General features: G+C 41.1%; 2 protein-coding genes across 4 annotated transcripts in view; one reads left to right on the top strand and one right to left on the bottom strand.

Annotated features, from left to right (window-relative positions):
- TG (thyroglobulin) overlaps positions 1 to 26,443 on the top strand; it is a 189,032-nt gene that overhangs the window by 121,981 nt on the left and 40,608 nt on the right. The gene's annotated exons all lie outside the window — the stretch shown is intronic.
- On the bottom strand, positions 780 to 25,235 carry SLA (Src like adaptor). Of its 2 annotated transcripts, XM_006123538.4 has the most exons (8): positions 25,078 to 25,235; positions 19,637 to 19,730; positions 13,107 to 13,206; positions 10,821 to 10,907; positions 9,422 to 9,525; positions 7,374 to 7,505; positions 5,490 to 5,622; positions 780 to 3,259 (listed from the first exon to the last, which is right to left on the bottom strand). In XM_006123538.4, exons 2-8 carry the CDS (start codon positions 19,713 to 19,715, stop codon positions 3,040 to 3,042), a joined length of 855 nt encoding a protein of 284 aa, XP_006123600.1. In that variant the 5' UTR covers positions 19,716 to 19,730; positions 25,078 to 25,235; the 3' UTR covers positions 780 to 3,039. The 2 variants fall into 2 exon arrangements, with proteins under 2 accessions (XP_006123600.1, XP_025040696.1); XM_025184911.2 differs by lacking the exons at positions 13,107 to 13,206; positions 25,078 to 25,235.

Below are 26,443 nucleotides of genomic sequence, written 5' to 3'. Positions count from 1 at the left end.
ACATTCCTGTTGGCTTCTCTTACTCCTTGCACCTGGGGAGGTGTACCAGAGCTGCCCTCAGTGTTCAGTTTAGTGGGCCTTAACTACACCCTCTACATCAAATGCCAGAAGATTAATCTTCAGTGTGGAAGTGGAGTTGTGGTCTAACTTATCCTCTGTCTTTATGCAAAACCCTGACTGTTATCCGGTGAGAGCTCTGCTGTGGATGGAAGGTGGAATGTGATCCTAACTTCATTGTACCACCTAAATTAAAAACTTAATTTGTCCCTCTCATTAGAATGAGTTTGACAGCTCGCTACTCTACTGTAAATAATTTTCTGCAATATTCATACACAGAGAGGTGTATGCTAGTAACCTGAGGCTACGTCTACATTGGCCCCTTTTCCGGAAGGGGCATGCTAATTTTTCAGATCGTAATTGGGAAATCCGCGGGGGATTTAAATATCCCCCGCGGCATTTAAATAAAAATGTCCGCCGCTTTTTTCCGGCTTTTAGAAAAGCCGGAAAAGAGCGTCTACACTGGCCCCGATCCGGCCCGATCCTCCGGAAAAAAGCCCTTTTCCGGAGGATCTCTTATTCCTACTTCAAAGTAGGAAGCCACTTCAAAGTAGGAATAAGAGATCCTCTGGAAAAGGGCTTTTTTCCGGAGGATCGGGCCGGATCGGGGCCAGTGTAGACGCTCTTTTCCGGCTTTTCTAAAAGCCGGAAAAAAGCGGTGGACATTTTTATTTAAATGCCGCGGGGGATATTTAAATCCCCCGCGGATTTCCCTATTACGATCTGAAAAATTAGCATGCCCCTTCCGGAAAAGGGGCCAATGTAGACGAGCCCTGAGTGTGTTGTAGTATTACCTTCATGCTAATGATCAATCTACCATAGACAACAAACTTAACACCAAGCTAAATAGCAAATACATTTTGTTTTAATGAGGAATAAATACAAAGACGTGATTTAGAAAATGGTAATGCTTCTCATAATTATTTCACTGGTTAAGAGCCAGTCCCTTTAGTAACATTAACAATGAACAGTAGCAATATATTAGAGTGTACAAACATCTAGAGTTCCTGAGCTCATTTTGTGTTGTGGTAGTCCTGTTTGCAAGTAAATTACATTCATGTTCTAATGTTCCCAAATGTTTTTAATGAAACTATGGACTGTTTTACACAAATCATTGTGAACTTTTATCACAAAAGTAGATGATCTGTTATAAGATCTAAAAGTACAGACATACACAGATTGTGTTAAGAGGCAAGTACAGAAGATCTTAATACAGGACCCAATTCTCCAGTGCTCCCTACTTTGGTTAGTCATTTAGACAAGTGTAGAGTGACTATATTAAAGTCAACATTCTCAAGTCATATACATGGATGGTGCAGTTTTATTCTTACATGTGTAAATGATTATTTGAAGCTGGAGGCACTAGAGAATCAGGGTTCACAGGGTCAAATTGTGATCTCATTTACAGACCTAAAAAATACACACAAATGGATCAGAAGACAATGTAGTACATGATGGTTCAGTCTGTTGCTCACTTGATGGCTTTAGGTAATAGTTGATTGCATCTGTCCCCAAACTGTGATTGTGTCCCCAAATGGGGTTGTACCATCATTCAATTAGGTGGTGGCAATCCCTACCATTTGGAAGACTCCATTTTAATCCACATATCAGAACCTCACATGTATTGTGTGTGTGAGGTCACAATACATGGAGAATAATTTTGCTCAACAAAGTGTCATCCTCCATACAGAGTGACGTCGCAAGCTCCATACATTTGAGGTCACTGTATGAAGGATGCAGTTTTATAGGACAAAATGGTATCTTCTCTGTGGTATGACCTCACATGTGAGGAGTGCACGGTCATACAGTTTGCTCTTGAAAATGTACGCCTTCCATGATCTTTGGGGTCCTCGGGGGAAATACTTTGTGACAATGGAATCATGCAAGTAAAAAGTTTGAGAGCCCCTCCTCTGATTGCTATTTTATGTATCTTTTCAGAAAGTTGTTCAGAAAAAAAAATCTATTTACCTGTGGCTGCTGAACTGTTATATAGTTTAGATAAAAAAAGCTATTAATATAAATATTTTACATAAATATATGCAGCCTTCAAGAAATTAAGATGAAATCTGAGCACTTGCACAGATTTCAGATATACTGCAACTCACTATGGCTGTAGGATCTAATTTGAGCATATTTTAAATTTCACTTGGACACCTTTGCTTCCTGGTGAATATTACTAGATTGGGCCTGAGCAGCTGAATTATACTCTATTATACCCATGTACCCACCTTGAAGTCATTTAGCTCATGCAAAAGAACCAACTCCAAGATTATTCTGTCTTTTGATTTCAATTGCCATTGCCAACAGCTGGGTTAAACCACTGCGAAGAGAACAGGTTGGTTTTGTGTTTTCCCCCAAGAAGGTGAAATTCAGTCTAGATTCAGTGTCACCAAAGCAGTTCTTGGAAGTTAGAGACCAGCTGGGTTTTAATTGTCTTTGAGGTGTCAAGCAGTTCCCCATATCTCTGCAGCGGAGATAGAAATAACTTGCCTCTGGAAGAGAATAGTCTTATTGCTGAGAATCTTCTATTGATGCAGAAAAAGGAATGCAAACCCGTCCTTTTGTAATATCACTGTGTGGATGGTGTCAATATAGTATGAAGACTCAAGTGAGTCTTAAGTGGTACCTAAACCTTACTCCAGCAGTGATTTCACCTTTTATTGAGTACTCGTTTGGTTCACTTTGTCATTTGTTAGAGTTCCTCTCTCAACTTAAATTATAACCTGTGCCTGAGCAAATTAAAGGTGCAGTGTGTTATTTACGTATATGGTGGCTGAGCTGGTATTTTTAAAAAGTTTCTGGTTAACATTCAAAATACAGAAAAAGACAAAACCAGCATTAATTTAGCCTTCGTTTCCTTCAATCTCCTCTTTGATCACTAGCTAGTATGCTTGTGTCTTTCAGCTGTGGTAAAACTGCCTGATGATTACGATTCGCTCTGACATCACGGTTCTTTTTCTGTAGACTGCATCTGTCTCAAGTTCAGTCTTCATAATATGGAGCTGGCAAATGGAGTGTACTTTTGCGTTTGCTTCCAGTATATATGAGAGACTGGCTTTTTTTCTTTCTGCTGCTCAGAAAAGACGAGTTGTCTTCCCCTGCTAGGGAGATGTAAGAGGCAATACTTTCCCTGAGGCCGTAGCTGAGACAGGAATCCTCCATGGCCAGCGTGTCTTCAGGATCTTCATTACTTATCTGCAGCCTTTAAAAAAAAAAAAAAAAAAGTTGCTTAATGTTTCAGATAGGTACACTGGACGTGACTAGTTTGTTAGCGCTAAATTGTTGCATAAAAGAAACAACTGCTGACTCATAACTGATTGCGATTAGTTCTGCACGTCTCATCTGTTTCCTTAAATTTCCATCACTACAATAATATCTGAGCAACTTTGATGTACTTAAAACCCAGGGAGGGGGAAAGGGGGGAGAGGATGAGCATCTGTCTTTCTTCCCAGCTTAGGAAGAAGATACAGTAGTGTCCGGGTTTTGTCTGTGTGCAAGTGAAGAAGGTTGTTTTGAGGAGAGGAGGGGGCTGTATAGCTTACTGAGAGAAGGCTACATTGCAGAAACGAGCTGAGCATGTATTTCTGAAATTGTGCAGTCATTGTTATTTCTGGTAGGAGGAGCTTCCTCTCTCCAAGCCCAGATCCATGCTCTTATGAGCCCCCTCCCACACTGGTTGATGCCATCAAAGGGCAGGGGGAAGGTAACTGTCTTGGTAGGATCTAGTTGTGGAGGAAAAAGTGATCTCTCAGAAAGTTAGATCTGACTACAAGCAGCTCCGTTGCAGAAAAAAGATCTCTGCAGAGCATGTCTCTACACATAAAGTCTCATTTTCTTTCTGATCACCCCTACCAGAACCTCTGATGCGATGCCAAACTATCTCCTTCCTGAGTTCTATCATCTTTCTCCAGTTCCACTCATGCTACCACAAATTACCCATCAATCCATTGACATGTATTGGGGACAGTATTTTTATTCCACAGAAAACTACAGGGGAGAGGCTATTCTAGATTTGATTTTGACAAACAGGGAAGAACTGATTGAGAATTTGTAAGTGGAAGGTAGCTTGGATGAAAGTGATCATGAAATCATAGGCTACGTCTAGATTGCATCCCTTTTTCGTAAAAGGGATGCAAATTAGACTTATCGCAATTGCTAATGAAGCGGGGATTTAAATCTCCCCCGCTTCATTAGCATAAAAATGGCTGCTGCTTTTTTTTCAGCATGGGGCTTTGCCAGAAAAAAGCGCCAGTCTAGACACGGATCTTTTGGAAAATAAAGCCTTTTCCGAAAGATCCCTTATCCCTTATTTTATGAAAAAGGGATGCAATCTAGACGTAGCCATAGAGTTTATGATTCTAAGGAATGGTAGAAGGGAGAACAGCACAATAAAGACAATAGATTTCAAGAAGGCAGACTTTTGCAGATGTATGGAGTTGGTAGATAAGATCCCATTGGAAGCAATCTAAGAAGAAAGACAACTGAAGAGAGTTGGCAGTTTTTCAAAGAGATATTATTACAGGCCCAAGAGCAATCAGTTCCACTGCTTAGGAAAGATAAGCAGTATGGCAAGAGATCACCATATCTTAACTAAGAGAACATGAATGATCTAAAAATAGTCCTACAAAAAGTGGAAACTAGGTCAAATTGCAAAGGATTAGCATAAACATATAACACAAGTATGTAGGGGCAAAATTAGGAACCAAGGAACAAAACAAGATTAAACTAGAGAAAGAAAGGGTAACAAGAAAATATTCTACAAATACCTTAGAATCAAGAGGAAGACTAAGAACAGAGAAGGCCCATTACCCAATGAGGGGGAAACTGATACCAGAAAATGTGGACATAACAAAGGTGCTTAATGACTTCTTTATTTCATTTTTCACCAAGGTTTGTGCTTGGTCCTGCCATGAGGGCAGGGGACTGGCCTTGACCTCACAAGGTTCTTTCCAGTCCTATGACTCTATGAAGTCCCATGGAGGGCTTCGAATATCATGACAAAGACTTTCAATTGGGCTGCTGACCTTTTTTGCTGCAATGTGGGCAAACTGAAGTTTGTTCAATGTACATGGTTTCAATCTTAGTTATAGTAGGCTAGATTCTCAACGGGTGTAAACTGCGTTATCATGTCACTATTGGGAGAGAGTATTCTTGGCAGAGTTCATTGTCAACAATGTTACCCAGAGCAGCACTATATCTGCCAGTAAGAACCTGTGGAGGTAGTTAAATGCACCAAAATTTGCATCACTGAACACTTAGATTGGGATGTTACAATGCTCTTGGTGGTTAAAGGACATTTCAGCCTTAAGCCTTAATATTGACTTCAGCAGAAGAGAATAGTGGCTACTTGCTATTTTCTGTATTTGAAAGTATATATTTAACATGCTGTAAATAACCATGTAGACACTGATGCTGCATGGAAGACGTAGTACCTGTGAATGTTTTTCCAGTTGAAGTTTTTGTTCCTCATCACCACGGGTGGTTCTTGGTTCCTCACTGCATTGTTATCAATGCACTGAGTGAGACAGGGTGTTGTAAGTACACAGCACAGCCCATCAGATACCTCTGAATGAAGAAACGAATACAGGATAAGTTCTGCAACATTGTGCGATAGCTTCCCCTTTTCTAGTGCCAGTGGTTTCTCCACTAAGATAGTCATTGAGACCCTGTTGAATTATTGAGTGCATTATGGCTTATAGGTGTTTTTGTTAGGATCCCCCTTTTGTAGGAGGGAAACTGAGGTGTGGAGAGACTGACTGACTTGAGGTCACACAGAAAGATAGTGGTAGAGCAGGGATTTTAACCTTAGTCTGCCTGGTCCTGCGCCAGTGTGGTAACGACAGGGCACAAATGGGTGTAAAATGCCACTGTTCCGATTGGGTAGTGCTTCCCTGTAATCTGCTCTCACTCTGCATTGCTGTACAGGACTATACAAGTGACAAAACAGCAGGCAATCAGGTCTATCCTGTGTAATGTAGCCAATCAGTGCACGTTCACCATTGTGAATCCTTGTAAAGTATTTCGGTGCACGAAGTAGAACTGTCCCTTGACTACTCTAACCTGTGCAAATGAACAGCACCATATAACTAGTAAATGCTGTGGTTGGGGTTTTTTTTTTTTTTTCATCCACTGATTTCATTATGAATTGTGCATATTCTCAGAGAGGGGAAAGTCAGAGACAAAATGTTGATCAATTCACCCAGATGTTGTGGGTAATAGTTTCAGATTCTCATGTCCTTCCTTCACATAAATGCTTTTTTTAAGAGAAAAATCAACTAACTAAAGTATTTCAGAAAATAAATTAGTGTCCTGTCCAGTTTCTTACTGCACTTCTTTCCATGAACTGGTCTAAAAACCCCTCCTTTTATCACATTACTGTATCAACACACAAGTCTCTAAACACTATATTGTCCTTCGTTACTTAAAAGGAGGCTTTTTGGCCTACATCCAGTATTTCAATTTGCCCAGCATTATGCAAATATTGTGGCTTCACACCTTTTAAATGATTTCATTGCTATTAATTGAAATACTAGAATCATTTATTCTTCACAAGTACAGTGTGATTAGTTTATCCCAATCCTCCTTCCTCTTTCATTTTAAATCTTTCTGGTTTTCATATGATGTCATTGTAGTACTTTGTTAACTGTGGTATTTGATATAAGGCTAATTTCTGATCTGAGTTGCACGGATATAAATCTAGAGTAACTCAGTTGAAGCCAATGTAGTTTTTCTGGAATGACATCAGTCTAACTGAGATCAGATTTGAATTCCTAATGATTATGCCAACTTTGAGCTCTTAGGTCATATTTACTATGAGTTATACTAATATAAATCCAGAACTATAAACAGCTAAAGCAATAAAAGAGTAACTGACTAATTTTCCCAGTATGCCCTGATACAAACAAGGTTGTGTAGTGTGGTAGGTGTAAACAAGCTAATGCAGTGGACACGTCATTCCGGGGTGGGGGGGAGGGAATGCTGTTGTGAACAATGTTAGCTGTAACCACATCCAATTCTGGTTTCATTTAACATGGCTTTGTCTTCCCATATTGCCTGTACTCAGCTGAGCTGTTGTCTGTCTTTCTGTTGGATTAATAGTGGAGGAAAGAGAGACACACGAACTGAGGAGAAAACTAAGTAAATAAATAAACTGGGCAGAAGCCAAATTTATCTCTTATGATTTTGCTGTACAGTAGCCCCTAAGATCCCTAATCATGTCTGTCGGGACGCATTGTGCCAGACACTGCACAATGTCTTACAATTGCTTGTGACACTTACTGCGTTCCTGCAGTTACACAGCATCTCAAGGGACTTACCTGAATAGTGATTCACAAGGTCCTCAAGGCACTGAAAGGTTTGCCGTGGAGAGATGTAATACCAGTTATTCGGCAAGCGGAAAATCCTGTAATGTTTCACTTGCCTGTGCCGGACTGACAATGAATATAATCCTGGAGAAACAGGAGAATTAAATTATTTCAAGTGGTTGCAATCCTAGGAAAACAAGTGCATTTCCCAGACTTTTGTGGCTGCTGACTACAGTCAGACCAGCTTTGAAATGTGGTGCCATGCTAACAGGTGTGTCTGCAGAGAACCTGAAAAAGCTAAATGATCTTCCTTATGTAGAGATCTCAAATATAGATAGATGGAGAAGAGGGTTTGTGGTAATAAGCTCGCCATCAGGGATTTAGACTATCTAAAACACCAACAACTTTTCCTTTATGCTTCATGAAGCAAGCATAATCTTCATGCTAAGAACTTAGATGCCTAAGGAACTTTTGAAAGTCCCCACCTGTTTTTATTTAATTTCTACCCCATGCTCTCATCCATAGAGCTCTCGGTTTTTTTCTTATTTAATTCTTCACCCTGCATTTTTCTGGAAGCCCAATATTGGAACCATGTGGGCAGGAGGACTGTTATGGACCAGTGTTCCTTCTTTTTCATCCATCTGTGGAATGTTTCCATCGATGCGCAGAATACATTTTGTTATGTGCACTGAGGCATGTGTGAATGTGCATCACCAGGAGAAACAAACCTAGCAAATCAGATGGGCAGCATTTGACTCTCTCCTGAGCAATTGCACAAGCACACAGCTTACAGGGAATGCTGCTGAGGATGCTCCTTTTGAAACCTATTCATGCCATTCATGAATAGGCCAGAGGGGGTGTACTCTGTTCCTGTTCTTATGCTGTGCCCATCACCCTGAACTTTGAAAAATTAAAAATGTGCGAGGTATCTCAGTTAAGTGCTCACCCTCCTTTCCTCTGGGGTGGGGAGTTGTGTGAAAGTTGCATGTGTTTGTAAAATGAATGCACTTTAGGCTGCTGTCCAACTTATCAGTGAGGAGGGAGGGGACTAAATGTTAGGAAGAGTACGCTCATTATACCTGAAGTTGAGAAATGTTCTGAGGGGAAGAAAAGGGATTTAAATTCAGGCTGGATAAAAATTTCCGAAGAGAGCTTTGTTTTGTCAGAAACCTAATTTACTGTCAAAAGTTTTCCTCAGAGAGCAGTCTTTGTGATAACCATGTTCTGTCAAACACACACACACACACACACATGCAAATTGAAAAATTGTGCTCCCCAGCCAGACTACAATTCCCATAAAATACTGTAGTTGGGGACACCACAGTTGTCCATCATGAGAGGTTTAGGTTAGCCAGGGGATCAAGACCGTGGAGGAGAGTGAGGGGATGAGATACCCACATTACAGCTTCCATGAGGCACCTCCCAATTCAATGTTTAAGTTTTGGCTGAAATGTTTTAGGGTTTGTACTTCTGATTAAAAAGTTAACATTTTCCTGGGAGGAGGAACCCATTTTCTGACCAGCGAGTCTGGTGGTGGAAGGGTGGTCAGAAGAAAATTTCAAGCATGTAAAGCAAAACAACCAAACAACTAAATAAAAATGTGTTTAGTCACTTTCTATGTATTTTACATTCCTTTCCAACCCCACTCACCACCTTGGTGTGTCTTTGTGGATGGAGGAAAGGGTGGGACCCTTCCACCCATCCTTTGTGTCTTCCTCTCTGTTTGAAATGCCTCATGATCTTTGGGCATTTGGGGTCCTGCCACCTGGATAAACAATGTTTAAATAATGTTTTATATGTGCCTGTGATTAGGGAACTCCCCAAAGCCGATGTTTGCCCTGTTTCCAGCACTGCTTGTTATGTGGGAGATTGCTGAAGATGCTGCCATGAGTGATTTTTTTTTTAATTATATGTAGTTTAGGATTCTGGACTGATGTGTGAAATGAAAAAGATGGCGAATTAAGAGCTATGGAAGGTCCCATTGAAAGGATATGCCTCAGTCTGAGATCTGGGGGAGAAGGAGGCTTGGGGGAAAGAGAGGAGATATTATGTTTTCTCACCTTTCCTGGTTTCACTCTCTCTGATCATGAAGGAGCCAACTTTGTTGTCAGGAAGCTGTAGAAGTTCTTCTGCTTTTTCTCTTCCCAGACCTTCAAATAACCAACTGCAATAGGAAGAGAAGTTCTAAAACATCTTGGATGAGCTAGAGAGCAACATGTGTCCCTGGGGGTGCAGGACTAGCCAGAAAAGTGACTGCAAAAATGACACTGTAACCTTCTTGCAGTTACTTTCTTAATTATTCCTGTGTATATTTCCTCAGATTATGGGGCAAATCTTGCTCTTGTCACTCATGCCAGTAATTTTATTAAGGGTGTCCCTATAAGAAAGGGAAAAACCCTTCAAACTTGATTAATTTATGACACTGGCAATTACTATTGTAAATAACTAAACCTTTTCTTGTTGTGAGTCACAATCCAGAACTAAATTTAGCATGGATGAAGGTGCAATTATTCTGTGTATGCCAATCCATATAAACTCTGCTTTCAGTTTATTCTGGTTTTACACCAGTCTAATTCAGTGGGCTTTACTGGTGGGGGAATAGAACCAGGTGTCCTGATTTTCTCTGCCACTTTGTGTCTGGTATCTATTACAATTAGCAGGAAGCTCAAGCACATGCAATAGAATTTAAGGACATTCCTAAAGTTAACTAGAGAAATGCTTTGCTGAATAGTGATGGATTTGAGCATATATTGTACTGGATTTCCTCAGCAGGGGCTATGGGCAGTAGCCAAACTCTGAACCTTCAGTATCTGTTCTAATGTGCAAGGTGTCTGTCCTTGAATGATCTCATTAACCTTCTGATGTTCTTCTTTCATTCTAGTTGGCCCATTTTTCATAGGAACTCTGATTTTGTCTCTGAGTTTTATTCACCATGGGAAGAATTAACCCTTGTGCGGATAAAGACCAGCTTTTAGGGACCTGCTCAAGTAAATCGAGATGTCTTACTTGATACTTAAGTAGTGCCAAGCACTAGCAGTGCATAGCAGTGAATTTCACCCTAGTTCTTGTAAGTTGTATCTTTTTATCAGTGTCTTAAAACTAAATATGGAGCTAAACCACACAGCACGGATCCAGAAGTAGATCAGAAGTTTGTTTCTGGGTGTTTGGAGCTGAGGATTTGCTTTGGTGAAAGAGTAGCTAAATTTAGATCTGGACTGAAACATCCCTATAGTTCAATGGAAATCAGATATTTAAATCAGACAATCTCTGCCTCACATAAATTTATCAGGCAGCTTGGTGGTGGTGATGGTGTTAGTGGTTTTTACTATATTATTTGGATTATGATAGTATAGGTACATAGGGTCCCTAATTAAGGATGAAAACTACTTGCTGCAAACTATAGTGCATGTGAAACAGCCCCTGTCATTTCAGAATGCTGTGGCAAAAACACATACTCACCCATGGTAAACTTTTGCTACGCATTTTCCTGGGATGTAGTTCTCTCGACCTGTAGTGAGGGAATGAACTCTCCACCAACCTCCTTCACTGTCAAAGCAAGGAGATGGGTATGGTCAACTGTGTTTGAGAAACTTGCCTTCATTTTAGAAACACGTTAAAGTGGAAAATGGGCTAACATGCAATATTTGCTAACTAATCTGAGTATTCAGAAAACCGCATGTAAATCTAAGTTTCTATTGTTTCCCTTATTTTATCTTCTAAATCTCACTTTTTGCTACATTGTTGTTTAAATTAGCCACAGGAATAAGCTAAATATTAATCGGGAAATTTTTTTTCCATTTGCTGCGTAAGTAGTGAAACTGATTTCTGTAGTCAAAAATAAGTTTCCCATAATGAACATTTTTAATACAGCCAGTATCCAGAATACATTTAAAAAAAATCAATCTCACCACCCAAATATATATAACCCTGCCCAGAAAAAGGCCTCTCCTGAGTATCGACTTCTATTTCAAACCTAGTTGTTTGAATAAAAGGCTTAGACAAATAACATAGGAGCAATGTGCATAGCAGAAAAGAGTTGATTTTGCCGTAGCAATTCTGTCACTAGCCAGCCTAGCATCTCTCCTTTTCATTCTCGGAGGCCTATATTTCTTGAATGACCTGAGAGTTTATACTTCCTGTTAGGGTATGCGTACACATAGCTGCCAATAATATCCACACATACTCCAGCGGGGAGAATAAACCCTGTGTTTAGAAGAGCTGTGCCTATTTGCATAGAACATTGCAAGGTTTTATTCTGCACAATAGTTGAATCAAGACAGGAAGAGAAAGCTCCATGTAATGCTTCCTTCAGCACTTGTTGATCACTACACAACAGACAAACATGCAAACAAAAATATGCCACATATATTAGGGATGTAAAAAATAGTAACCATGTAACTGATTAAAATTAAATCAGTTACACGATTAAACCCAACAGGAGGGCTCTTAGCCACACAGGCTGCCAGCCCTGGAAGCTCCCCATTTTGCAGGCTGCCAGCAGTGCCTTTAACTGAAACCGATAAGCATCATTAACTAGTTAAACTTTTACATCCCTAACATATAGCTAGTTTGTAAACAAAGTTCCATATTTAAAATGAGACTTTACTATATATAAAGCATATGTATAATATTTATTTTATTTATATGGACATGATCCATAGGTGATCTAAACCATCATAGCTGTTTTGGACTAGAATTTCCAACCTGCTAAGACTATTTAGCACCATTTTACCCAAAGGCAGAGAATTGCCTTTGCACAGGGAAACATTCTAGCATCAGAATGCTGGTGGAAGCTCATCCAGTCTCGCCCTTGATATGCTCTTCTCTTTCTGAGACATGCAGGGCACTGCATGGTCCAGAGGGGGAATGGATGAAAGAACACCAGTACCCCGATCCTTCACTGTCATAAGGTCCTTTGAACCACTCATGAAAATTAGAGGAGGCTGGTTACTTCTCTAATTTTTGTCAGAACCAGATGGACAAGTGTCAAGGAACCACAGACAACTTCCTCTAGCTGCGACACTCGGCTACTTCCGTAACAGGGGCATAGTGGATCATCAAGGCAAATGGCTTCAGTTTACCCTAGCTGAGGATCTGGCTCTGTATGTTTTTGTGCGGGGGGACTGTCTGTATGTTTGTAATATACTAGAGAAGGATCAGAATGGGACTTCCAAGTCCTCATTACTCTGAGAAAGTGATGAATAGGTTCTGGATCCAAATCTGAAATTCATGGTTTTGGGTAATCTCTGTTTGAGGCTCCGAACAGGAGTCTAAAATCCAAGACTTAACCTAGGGGAAAATTTTTGATAAGGATAAAGTATTTGTCCCTTCCCAATTCTGCAGCTGTTTTGGCATTCAAATGCCTAATCAAAGAGGAATCAGTCTCACACAAGTCATCCCATGTTGTGGCAGGGTGAGACTGTGTTGCCGAACTGGGCCCTGTATGTTGACTTGGCACCTGCCTTAGCACTCAATTCCATCAGGTGATGAGTGGCCTGAGTTACCTGTGGGAATTAAGCACATGTAGAAGCAAGCCCCCTATGTGAATGCCTGAAAGGAGGCACTCAATCTGGAACTGCTCATGGGGAACAAGCAGCTTCCCCAGCAGCAACAGCCCTCGGTCTTTCTCCTGTTCAGTAGGAAGAAAACCCACAGCATCCATCTAGCATCCGATGCAGAAACCAAAAGCTGTTCCTTATCTCCCATCAGCGGTGTCAGGGGCTAATTTTAAAAGGAACAACTTACTCCGACAGCACACGTAGTTTCTCTCCTATTTGAAATATTGGCTGGCTTATATCCGGGGAGGGGTAATCACAGAGGACAGCAAGGATATCGCTCTCCTGAGCTAGGGGAAAGAAGAAAACGTCATTTTTAAAAGGATGATAAAATTCATTGGTAGGGTGGATGTCTTCAGAAAGTCGCCCCCAAAACCTACTGTTCACCAGTGTAAATAAGAACTGAATCAGCACCTGTATGTTTTTAGCTCTTTAAGTTATTTACTTCTAGTTAGCCAAAAGCTTCTGCAGACTGACTTCCTTATGTGTGTTCAGAAAAGACTCAGTCTAAAAGTAGCAAAATGAATAAATATGCATCATGTTAAGAAATGGCCTCATTTGAATAATACCGCCATGCATGAATGGCATAAATTACAATTTGAGTAATGCTTATAATTAGGTCATTATGTTAGGGAAAAAAAGGCAAGTTTCATTTCAAAGGTACAAAAATAGATTGCTTAAGTGTAGCGCGAGAGGGGGAACTTTTCATAAAATAATAGGAAATCAATGTTCCCTTCCTATGTCATTTATAGTTTTTACTATACTGGGTAACTAATGGGCTGCATGACTCTCCTACCCTCCCACTGCAGCTGGCTTGGTGATGGAAGGTTGTCGTTTTAAAAAAAGAAAAGTAAATTTGTGTGGTTTTCTCATTCATGTACAAACATATTTCTGAGAACTGAGGTCAGAAAGTAGGAAGTCTGGGAGGAACATCCAACACCAGCCCAGAATTGCACAGCAAGTAAAGCTGCAGGAACTGAAGTTATTCTCTGCAAATGTTTGCGTTTTCAGAGGGCTGCATCCAAAAGTACTGGGCTCCTACACCTTCTAGTGAGAGGCTGTTCATTGTTTCCCAGGATCAAGCTCTCAGTGGAGATCTATCTACGGTGCAGATGTGGGGATTGAAGTGTTGGCTTCTTCCGGCATACCCCCAAGGGCAGGTTTCATGAGAGGTGAAAATTCTGCTTGGCAGTGGAAAGTAACTGAAGCCCTTCATCCACTGAGGGGCTTAGATCCAGCCAGGAAAATAGTAATAAGTAGGGAGAGAGGCCATGACATAACACATTATATTGTGGCTTTAATTGGAATCCTGGCAGTAGCTTAAAATTTCTCTTCAGCAAAATGTCTGCCGAGGGGTGATGGTGGCACAAACACTCCCTGTCCCTCCCTACCCCTGCCTGAGTCATAACAGTCTCTGCTGGGCCTGGCAGGGACAATTTGTGCCTATTGGCTGTAATGGGGATTTCCTCAAACCCAGTGTTCCTAAATTACTGCTACTGAATGTATTCTCAAATAATGTGCTATGACTATATTCTCTTTTTAACAACAAGCGAGCCAGTTTCCTGGCCTGTGGTGCATGCTGTCTCCACTCAGTGTAACATAGAAAGGGATTGCAAGAAACAAAGTGCATTGTGGGAGTGGAGATGGAAAGTTGTAAGTGCGTGTGCGTGCACGCACGCACACCTACATACATGCACATACTTCCTGCTAGGTCTCATTCTTTCTAATTCCTCTTTGAATCACTTTTAGCCCCCAACAGTATATTAAAATTTGGGGCCAGCATCATGAATGAAGGCCAGGAGGGAGTTGGGTTGGAACGGGATGCTGAGCAATACAACACTACAAATAATATAAAATAATAATGATAATATAAACAGAAGGCTAACCAAAAGCAGTGGTCTTTGAAGAAGGGGGATTTGAAGTAGGAGAGAGAGGCTATTCTTAATCTTAATCCTTGTTGGAATAAAAATAATTTAAAAAATGTGAGAGGATTAAAAGGAATGTACAAAAAATGAATAATTTCCACATCAGTTTTGGATGGATGCTTGTAAGCAGGGGAGCGGTGATGTGTTTAGTGGATATATTTAGGGGGTACTTCAGCCAAGGAGAGATTGCTGTTTTACAAGAGTTTGGCCCTGTAAACCCTCATGCATGGATGTAACCCTGTTATGCAATTAGGAGCAGTAAGTGTTTCTAAAGGAAAACCTTTGGTTCCGCACCAGAATCCTTCTGCATAGTAACTTGCAGAATCCGGCTCTAAAAGAGGAATGACTGAATCAGCAAAATATTGTGTGTGTTTAAATGGGACCTGTGCCAATGAGTTGAATGGGGTTGCTTCCCCAGAATATGTCCTTGAATCAATTCCCAGTTTTTAGCCTACTGCAGTATGCCTAACATATTGTTATGCAACCGAAGTTCACAAATCCTTATGACTGTGAAAGGCTGCCTTATACATTAGTCTTACTATACCTGACTTAGTATACATTGGACTAAACAATCTACATAAGAACGGCCATGCTGTATCAGACCAATTGTCCGTCTAGCCCAGTATCCTGTCTTCCAACAATGACCAATGCCAGGTGCCCCAGAGACAATGAAAAGAACAGTATCAGAGGGGTAGCCGTGTTAGTCTGAATCTGCAAAAGCGACGAGGAGTCCTGTGGCACCTTATAGACTAACTGAAGTGTAGGAGCATAAGCTTTCGTGGGCAAAGACCCACTTCGTCAGATGCATGTCTGACGAAGTGGGTCTTTGCCCACGAAAGCTTATGCTCCTACACTTCAGTTAGTCTATAAGGTGCCACAGGACTCCTCGTCGCTTTTGAAAAGAACAGGTAATCCTCACATGATCCATCAACTTCTGGCAAACAGAGGCTAGGGTCACCAGTCCTCCCCATCTTGACTTATCAGCTCTTCCATGATATCATCTTATTCTTTTTTGAATCCTGTTAGTCTTGGCCTTCACAACATCCTCTGGTAAGTAGTTCCACCAGTTTACTGTAGGTTGTGTGGGGAAAAAAACTTCCTTTTGTCTTAAACCTGCTGCCTATTAATTTAATTTGGTGACCTCTAGTTATGAGAGGCAGTACATTAACTCTTCCTTATTTACTTTCTTCACACCATTCATGATTTTTATAGACCTTAATCATATCCCTATTAGTCATCTCTCTTTTCCAAACTGAAATGTCCCAGTATTATTAATCTCTCCTCATATGGCAGCGGTTCCATGCCCCAAATAATTTTTATGCCCTTTTCTGAACCTTTTCTAATTCTAATACATCATTTTGGGGATAGCACAACCACATCTGAGTACAGTATTAAAAAGGTGGGTGTACCATGAATATACAGTCATGCAGAATCCTTTATAGGAATGTCAGAGAAATAAATGTAAGAAGATATATTATGGAGAGAATACACTGAAAAATTTACGCTGCTTCCCTGAATTACCAAAGCAAAGTGACAGGAGAGGTTGAGGTGGCAGCTCTGAATGAAATGGAATTTGCTTAAACTGGGCACATTTTATGAAAATACTTTATCATCACATTTTAAAATCATGGTGCTATTTTTACAAGGTTTAGTTTCCATACTGAGATATGTAGTGGAAAACTAACTGTTCTTATCGGTCTTTCTCACTTGCTTACATAGTGTCTTGCATTCTGCTATGCATCAGTGGATGTGGTGTTTTGTCTCTAGGCTGCAGGGTCTGTAATTACTTGATGTACACATTTATCTTCTGTTTTTGTTTCAGTTTTGCACGCTAGCTTGCTAGCTCTGAACTGGGAGGCATGATCAGAGCACTAGCTACATTCCTTAAAAGTGCCTGTGTTTACACTAGAGATGGTACAAAATAACCTAATTTATCTGAACTCTCCTAGCTGTCCCCCCTACTTCACAAACATGGCAATCTCATTTCAAATGAAATCTGGATTCATGTCTTCCTGGGTTTGGGTTTTGCAAAATCAAAATGACTCTGAGTTTTGCCAGTGTCAAATTCAAATGCTGGTACTTCAGTAGAGGGGCCATACAGCTGCTGCTTCTACACCAATCCAGTCTATGAAGGGGACCATAAAGCCCCTGCTTCTATCCCTAATCTAGGCTCTGAAGAGGTCTGTGACATTTGATGCAGTCCCACCCTGTCAAACTAAAGCCTGAAGAGTTTTTTTTTTTTAAACCACCCTGCCCTTCGCAGTTTATAAATTATAGAAGTAATCTCTACATTGAAAGAGTCCATTATTTACAAAGTAAAAATCTAAGAATGGTTATTTCTACAGAATCAGGAGCACACTCGATAGGATTTATGCCCGAATACCTGGTTTAGATAGCCATATCACCTTGGTGTCTGGTGAGGCCTGGAGCTAAAGATGAATCACTTGTCTACACTGTAGCTGGAAGCAAGTCTCCCAAGCCAGTAAGCCACCAGGTTCAAAACAGTGCACTAGAACTAGCTGGGCAGATGTTGTGGCATGAGCTTGAGTTAGCCACTTGAGCTTAGATCCACCTGGCCCCCTGGCTCTGAGCTTGGAGGACTAACAAAGGCTCCACCAGGGCTGCCTACCTACCAGCTGATTTTCACCCTGGAGTAAGTGGCAGGAAGAGGCAGAAGATGGCAGAGCCCGGGTCCCATACCTCTGCTCCCTGTCTCAATTGGCAACATCCCGCAGTCCTAGGCTGGGGGAACCAGGGGAAGAATTGTGATTCAGAGGTGCCTGCTGGAGGTGCCACTTACGCAACATCCCTGGCGTGGTGCTGTGCTTAAAATACAAGCTCCTCTGTGGTTTGTGCATTGAGCGGCACTAAAACTGGAGGCGGAGGGAAAATGGAGGGGTATGACCTCAGTGCAGGTCTGAATGGGAGGGAAAAGTAATGATCAGAAAACAATCTAAGAGTTCTCACTTCAGAACAAGTAGTCACAAAGTCACTTTGCCTTTCCTTCCTCTTCTGTGTTCTTTCCTTCATCCTTCTGCATCACTCCTTCCGTTTCAGCATCCCCGGAGTCTCATTGGCATGAGCCAGGATGAAACTTTTTTTTCCCAAATTATTTAAAATGTTATAAAATTGTATTCCGACTTGTGAAGCCCTGACTCCATTAAAATACCCCATTCCAGGCTGAGGGAGAAATTCAGTATTTAGCAACATGAATGTATTATCTGAAAGATGCTGGATTGACGGACCTAGGGCATGTCTACACCCCTTATTTCGAAATAATAAGACAAGTGTCCGCACTACCATGCCCGTTGTTTCGAAATAAAGGGTTTGTTATTTCAAAATAGTCACAATCAGGAGTTAAGTGGAATAGCACTATTTTGAAATTGTTATTTCAGGAGTTATTTCAAAATAACTCCCTAGTGTAGACATGCCCCTAGAGACTAAGGACCTGGTCCAACGCCTGTTTCAGTCAGTGTTGTTGACTTCAGTGAGCATTGGATCAAGCCCTAAAGTCTTAGGTGTATCCACTGAACAAATACAGCATGATCAGGAACAATGCAAACTTCACTGCCCTGTCCATTCAGTGTCTCCCCTTCCCCCCATGCCAGCCTGAAGGGACGATGACTATGAAAGAAAGGATGTCAGTTTTCAAAGCCAATAAATTCTTGTTTTCTGCTGGGAAAACCAATAAGGGCACCTAATGGAAGCTGGACACCTCCTCAAAGAACTGGACCAAGACTGTCAACTCAATTCACACAGGCCACGACCCAGTTCTTTAATAGTAACGACTTTCCGTAATTATCAGTCTAGACTGATTTGACCTGGGCACCTTTAAGAAAAATACTCCCTCTGCCATGATCAATCCCTGAGAGAGCTGTTCAGCTTCCGAAAATGTCAATAATTTAGATTTGCAGGTTCTTATCTCATGCTAAACATAGTGCTGGAGCATCTGTCCCTCTTTGCCAGCTTGATCCCTTACCCTAAGGAAGGGCTGGAACGTAGCTGGGCCATCCTCTGAGAAGTCCTGGCAAAGAACTGTGACTTAGTGTCATGTTCCTTCCCCTGCTCTCTTCTTGCACCTGTGGGGTGCGGAATTTTCTGCATCTCTTATAAAGCTAACTTACTTCCCCCTTGTGCTAGCTGACTGGCGTGTGAACGCTGCCCATTCCACACCTGCTTGCTGGCTGGAGAAAATAGCAGCCCTAAGCATCGCTTACCCCATCCACCCAGACTTACTATACATGCCACACAGTGGGAGGCATTATGCATGGTTTTCCCTCTGTTTACATAGGTGAGTTGGCACCCCACTCCCTCCCCAATCTCACCTGTTTTGGTAGCTACACTCCTTGAAATGTGTCATTGTTTCATATAACTTTTGGCAGCGTAGAAAGTTGGTGCATAATAGTTTTGGTCCAGATGTTTGAAATGATCTACACAAGTGTGGAATTATTAAGATTTGCCGATTAGGATGAAAGCCAATTAAACCTGACCAAAGCAAAAAGTAGGAAGTGGTTTTATAAAATAGGCACAGCAAACACCCGAAATGTGCAATGTCTTGTTTATAGGTAAGGTCAGGATGTCCTGAATTGTGGGATGCGCATCTCAAAGAGTGCTACCAGAGAGCAATTTGTTTTTAAAAATTTAAAAAGTAAACACTTTATACCACACACTACTGTTCTTGCATAGCGCGCTCACACGTGCTTTCTCATGTCAGGGGGCTGAATGAAAATGCACATATAAATGTACCATGGGCTCGCAGTAACTTTTTTCCTCTAAGAAATTTTAAAATGCTTACCAGTTTGGGGTGGCACGTTTATTTCTGCCGAGGCACTTGTCGTTTTCATGGTATTTCCCATTGCTCTCTTTATTCTCATCAATGCACTTCAGAACTAAGACAAAGGAGATATTAAAAAGGACTCAGGATAGCACCTGCTATGCCAATGCATAAAAATGACCCAATTTAATACTCTCAGGTTTTTATATAGCTGGCTTTTGAAAGCTGCTGTTTTACATGCATTTGAGTATCTTAGTTGCTGAACTCTCACCACTCTGCTGCTTTTATCAGGGGAATAGCAGAAAACCGCAACTAGGGAAGTTGCTAAAAAGTACTGTACATAGCAAAAGTTTCCATTACCACTACCTTAGCACAATAGGAAGTCACAGCAAAACTGTGAATATATATTCATGTGTTTTCTTGGGTGTATGCACTTCTCAGCATTTGGAGTTCTGAAGTGATGAGGAAATGGATTAGATTGATGTATCTCTTGTCAATCCTGGCTTTGAAGTTTTATTGCTAAGTATAGGCAGAGTTGTTTTGCAGCTTCCTTTTGTTGCAATTCTGGTCTTGCTGTATATATAATTAAAAAGGGGGGGGGGGGGCTTAATTTTTTTCTAATCCAGGAAGATCCCATGGTAGCATAGGAATTAGCAAACTAGATGAGATCAGGATCCATCTGGACTTTGACAGGAGACCATACAAAATACTTCAGAGGAAGATACATGAAACACTTCAGATGGCAACTATGGAAATTGTTGTCCATAGGAAAAGTTCCTTTTAAACCCTATATAGCAAGCTAGTTGATGCCCTGGAATAGGAGCCTATCTTGAATTGAATAGAATAAAACCACCATTAGAGCCTAGTTCCACAGTCAGAATACCTAAGCAATGCCTTGTTTCAAATAGCAACAAAACAAAATGTCCTGACGCCATCACCTAAAATCAGATGATTTTTATCTCTTTCCGGCTGTTAGTCTGAGAAACTGACAGCATTGGCCCTAACTAAATCCTATAGCACAGCACTTACTGTATTTACTGAAGAGTCGGTGAACAGTGCAGAAAAAGCTGATTTCGTCTATTTTATCTACCTTATTTATTTCAAAGACTCCTTAGGGCCACAAGCTGCTGCCCATATTCATGATTGGCTCGATTTAGATCATCTCTCGGTTTGACCAGAAATTCCATTTTCTCTCTCTTTATTTTATATCCTGGTCCCGAGAGTCCTCCTCAGTAAATATTTCATTGAAATTTGATACATTTCCTCTAAATGTCACAGTTTTGACAAATCAGCATTTTCCAGCCAAAAACTGCTGAAAAATTCCCAGTAAGACCTCCTCCTAAATCATGTAGGACGTTATGATATTTTTCCCCTAAATCTTTAAATATATGAAACTTTTTGGTCTTGTGACTCCCATTCATTTAGTGGGAGATGCACTGGTTAACCCTGTGTATTAAAATATGCAGAAGGTTCTTGAATGATCCAGTTTACACATTTTGGGGTGAAAATATTTCACTTGAGCAGTATGTAAGACTTTTGTGCATAGCTATAAATATACCTTCTTGAACGTAATGTGCATGTTAGCAGAGCATATAGAAACCAAGAGCATATGGGCCGATTCTGTATCTTTATTAGATTTGTTGAAATAATAAATGACGGGAAGAGACCTTGCAGGGTCCTCTCGTCCAGTCTCCTGAGGCAAGACTAAGTATTATGTAGAGCAGGGTTGTGGAACCTAAGGCCCAGGAACCAGATGCGGTCCCTGGCTTGGCCTGGATCTGGCCCTCAGGGCTCCTCCCCACCCCCAGCACTGGGGAGCCTGCATTGGCACTCCAGTCTCCACTGCCCCCCTCCTGACCGATTTTTCTGGGGTCAGTGGCCCCTGACACAAAAATTGTTTCCTGTCCCTGATGTAGCCTATCCCCGTCAGGTGTTTATCTAACCTGTTCTTTAAAACTTCCAAAGTTGGAGATTTCACAGCCTCTCTAGTTAGTTTGTTCCAGTGCTTAACTACCCATACAGTCAGATTCCCCCCCCCCCCCCAATGACGAACCTAAATCTCCCTCGCTTCAGTTTAAGCCCATTGCTTCAGATCCTCTCCGCAGTGGGTCATTTATCGCCATGCTCTTCAGAACAACCTCTTACATAGTTGAAGACTATTATTATATCCTCCCTCCGTCTTCTCTTCTCCAGATTGAACAAACTCAGTTTTCTCAATCTTTCTTCCTAGGTCATGTTTTCAAAACCTATAATCATTTTTACTGCTCTCCCCTGGACTCTAGCCAGTGTGTCCCCATCTTTCCTGAGATGTGATGCTCAGAACTGGACACACTACTCCATATGAGGCCTTATCAGTGCTGGATTGAGTAGAAGAATTACATCTCACATCTTGCTTACAACAGTCCCACTAATGCAGAATGAGGTTCACTTTTTTTTCCAGCAATAGTCCGTTGTTGATGCTCATTTAGTTTGTGACAGGGTGGCCAGACTGTGGCTTTTACTGCTAAAATGTGACTTGGAAAGCCCTCACAATCTCCCATTGTCCACCTACAGCACAGAGTGGTGGGGAATGTAGGACCTCTGTCTTGCAGTAGAGTGATGGGGTAGGGGTTTCTGTCCAGCAAGGAGGGGAGCCTCAGGATTTCAGCCCCAGGGGTAGCTGAAACCCAAGAAGATGCATCCGAGCTCTCAAATTTCTGAAAATTGTTGTATGTGGTTTAGAGGATTAGTAAGTTTGGTCCCCCGTATACTATAGCCTCCAGATCCTTTTTGGCAGTACTTCCTTCAAGGCAGTCATTTCTTATTTTGTATTTGTGCAATTGATTATTCCTGCCTTAACATAGTACTTTCCATATGTCCAAGTTATCACCTTATTCCATGGGTAGCTCTTCTGACATCAGTGGGGCTACTCACATAGTCAGGTAACTGTTCAGTGAGGGTAAAGGTGGTAGAATGTAGCCTTTATGCTCAGAACTTTTTAGTTTTCTAAAGTTTTGTACATTTATGTAATTATAACTATTTTTAGGTCACCACGGCTACTTTTAAAAGTATATCTTAGTGACATTTTCCATGTTAAGTTTCATTGCCACCAATGACAGTTATTTAAAATAAATAACTTGAGAAGGGAATGAAAATTCATGACTCTTTCCCGTACTTCACTTATCCAAAGTGCAAAGAGCCACTCCGGGAGTCAATTCATTTGGCAGCAATCTAGTTTGCCATTAGGTGCTTAGTGAGAGTCGTGGCACTTTCCATGCGCTTTGGGGCATGTTCCGAAGCTCGTCTTTTCTCGCAGGCATTTGAAAATGTGAAGGGAGCTTTTCAGATAGGGAATTGTTCAGAGGGGACATAGTTGTGTTTTCAAATTGCTGGGTTGTACCACAGCTTATGCTGTATTTTTGAGTAAAGCTAAGAGAGTGTAGAGTGTATGAGTAGCAGCCTTGCATACTATTTCATTCATCTAAATGAGGGTTGGCATGCATAATTCTTCATTACAATCGGGAATTGTGAAGATCAGCAATATGTACTTACATACAGTGCATTGCATCAAGATACAATCAATTAAACCTATTTTCCATGATTTTTTTTTTTTGCCTGTAATATGTACCAGTAAAAGAAAATTGAATAGCAGCATGGATGAGTGGACTCTGTCTAACTAAATGCCTATGAAATGATAATTGTTTAATGAAATATACTCAAGAATGGAGAGTCTACTCAAAGCATTATGTACCATGTAAACCTTGTGTCAGCTTGGAACACTGGCAGAGCAATTACATAGGGGTTGCATGTATCCCCCGTATACTACATTCACAGGTTTCTATGCCGCTCCCAAAAAAGGTGGTGCAGAGATCCTACTGACTGTAGGATAAGGAGTGATTATAGAAGTTAGGCTTACATGGCTCCAGTGAGCCAAAATCCTGCATAGAGAAGTAGAGTTGTTGGATCTGCTAGTTAGGAGGACCTCCTGAGACATCAAGTTCAGTTCCCTGCTATTGAAGGCAACCCTGGTGTACTGTCCTGTTCATAAAATTATCCAACTCAGGTATCAATCTTACTTCAGCTCACAGGAATGTCAGCCACAGAGGGGCTATTATTCATGCCTCCTGGTCTGCAGGTTTAGGGGTTGCTTTCCCCCACACAAAGACCAATTACTCAGGGTTTAAACAGAGTTTGAATTACACTATAAGCGTCTCATTTTCAGTCTTAATTCCACAGCCACCCTTACATGGATATATGGTTTTGTAAGTGCAAGTTGATATAGCCACAATTCAGGTTGCTTTGGCATCTTTGTTCTTGCTTGCATCCACAACTCAGATATTTAAAGGGCTACAACCCTAGGCCTGCAATGAGCTCTGCATGTGGGGCCAAGCAGCCTCTTTGACTTCAGCAGGGCTTCATTACAGGCCGAGGAGTCAGGTCATATCAATTTCATTGAGGGACTGAGTCTTAGCAACCTAAACTGTGGACCCAAATTATTGAGTCTGATTTTGTACCAAAATATTTGCTTCTATAGAAATGGATCTTAGATTTGGCTCAGAACGGCACGTACCATTCAGTTCTTTTGCACACAGGATCAAGTTTTAAGACACTGTCATGTTGGGGTACATAATTTAGCATTGCATTTCTGAAATGAGTCTGCTGTCCAAGGGATTATTCAAAAATATATTCAGAATGCCCAAGAGCTGTTGCCCAAAGTTTGCCCAGAAATCCCAGTTTTCCAAGAAACGAATATAAACTAGTGCATTTCAAATGAGGAATTGCGAGGGTCATCGTTATAATATGCTGTGTGTTTTACGTCCATCTATTGCTTGTTAAACCCCTGCATTTGCAAAGACTTAATCATGGGAAGTGTGTGGTTATATCGCACACCTCTTTGTGAAACATAGGGCAGCGTGTCACTTTTATTCGGGACACTCTTCATGCCTTGACGTACACATTTGAAACAACACATTTTACTAATTTTACCATCCTATGGGTCCCTTGTTCCTGTCACTTTTCAAAATTTAGGCGCCTGCATCTATCAGGATGTAACATGCACTTGGAAACCTCACATCAGAATAATGAATTGGTATAAACACACAATCATGGAGAAATCCAAGTACCATGCAAAACACAGAGAAAGATATTGCCAACTCCTGACAGTTGAGCTAACAGAACCTGCTGTTATATCTGATGTTTCTCATAGGCCATCGCTTGTGGACATTTATTTAATCATTGGCTGGCTGGCTATCTCCTTTTATTTTAAGATTTTCAGTAGCAATATGTAATTTTTTGCTCATCTCACAATGGCAAGGAAAAGGACTGGAGGATCTAACGACTCTCTTGCAACTCTCTCTTTGAGGGTTCTTTAAATATAAAGTCCAAATTCTGCACTGGTTACTGTCTTTGGCTTGAATAAGGCCTGGAAGGTCTATCCCAATATGCAGAGAATGCTATCCTGAAAGCATGGAAACAATAGTTACCTTTAAATGCTGTGCATGGTATTCCAGGTCGTAGGACACTTCACGAAAAGAGCAGGCATGATCCAGTTTTCATACTGCCTGCAGTGTCTAGCTGATCAGGTCGAGAAGCAGCCAGCCAAATGAGTGTGTTGTGAACTTCACCCTATCATGTAGAACGACACTTGCCAAACAGGCCACATACTTCCTCTGTGAGAAATAAGGAAGGCACAAAGTGTTGCAACAGATGTGGTTCCTGTTGCTATTCAAGTACTGGGTGACACTTTTTCTCTGTGAGCTGTGGAAAACAGGGAGGTATTGAATATTTAGCACTAGAGTCTGTTTGATCATGTAATGAAGATGGGCAAAATAACCTGTATTTTATGCTAGTTGTACATAAAGGGCTGTTCTTTTTTTCGTAAGGCATTTATCCATCCAGTACAGATCAACCTCCAAAGCTTACAGCTTATGTTCTGTAAGATCTTGCCTTTTCTAGATTTGCAGCAAGGCAGGTTTGCCTGAGATCACTGAGGTTTGCCTGAGATCAGGTGCTAAATCTTGCTCCAACCAGACTATATCTCAAAGCCCTTCTTTATTCTCAGCCCTTTGCTTCAAACACAAGCCCACTCCTATTGCGACATAATGTTTTTTGACAGATCACAAAAAATAATCAAGAGCCTGCATTTAGAGCATCTCCTCTTAGCATCTCTGACTGCATTATGCCCTGTAAGTAATTAAGCCTCAAAACACCTCTGTGCTCATTGTTGTTATCCCTATGCATCTGATAGGGAAACTGAGGAACAGCGCTATCAAATTATATGTTAAGGAAAACTTAAGGAACAAATGGCAGAGGTTATTTAAAGTAGCTTGAATATATACCTTTTTTTTTTCCTGACCCACATGTGTTCTGTAATGTTAATGTAACTCATTTCATATAGCAGGCTTAAGAAATAACATACTAGAGTTCAGCCACCAATTAATGTTTCAGACTCAGATCGGACGTTACTTGTTGAGCCATGACACACAATGAAATGGAAAAGCTCAATGACCACAGAAACTGTTGGATAGGATTCATTGCAAGCAGGGGAGAGAGATTAAATTCTCCTGGTAGCGGATTGGGCTATAATTCTGAACTACAGTAATTCAAGGAGAATGTCCTTACTTGTATATGCTATACTTGTGATTGTTACCTTGAGCAAAGTACTGGGAGGTTTGGAATGGAAGTGGAGTTTGTAAGGGTGAACTCTTACCTCCAGTGCTTTTAGGGAGAGAGTTTGACAGCAGCCATTGTAGCGTTGGATGACTATTGTTGCCAGTTAACGTCTGACTGTAGGAGCTGTTTCTGGATGACACAGTTCTGCGGCAGGAAGTGCATTTCCCCCGCTGAAGC

This window comes from Pelodiscus sinensis, chromosome 2 (assembly GCF_049634645.1).
Source record: "Pelodiscus sinensis isolate JC-2024 chromosome 2, ASM4963464v1, whole genome shotgun sequence".
Lineage (NCBI taxonomy): Eukaryota > Metazoa > Chordata > Testudines > Trionychidae > Pelodiscus > Pelodiscus sinensis.
The sequence above is the reverse complement of the archived record's forward strand: the minus strand, read 5'-3'. Positions and strand labels throughout refer to the sequence as shown.

Coding starts and splice junctions, on each gene's coding strand:
- SLA (XM_006123538.4), bottom strand. CDS start 19,715: ATGAGAATAAAGAGAGCAATGGGAAATACCATGAAAACGACAAGTGCC. Junction 13,207..19,636: donor AAACGTGCCACCCCAAACTG/GTAAGCATTTTA, acceptor TCTTTCCCCTAG/CTCAGGAGAGCGATATCCTT. Junction 3,260..5,489: donor AACTGGAAAAACATTCACAG/GTACTACGTCTT, acceptor TTTTTTTTAAAG/GCTGCAGATAAGTAATGAAG.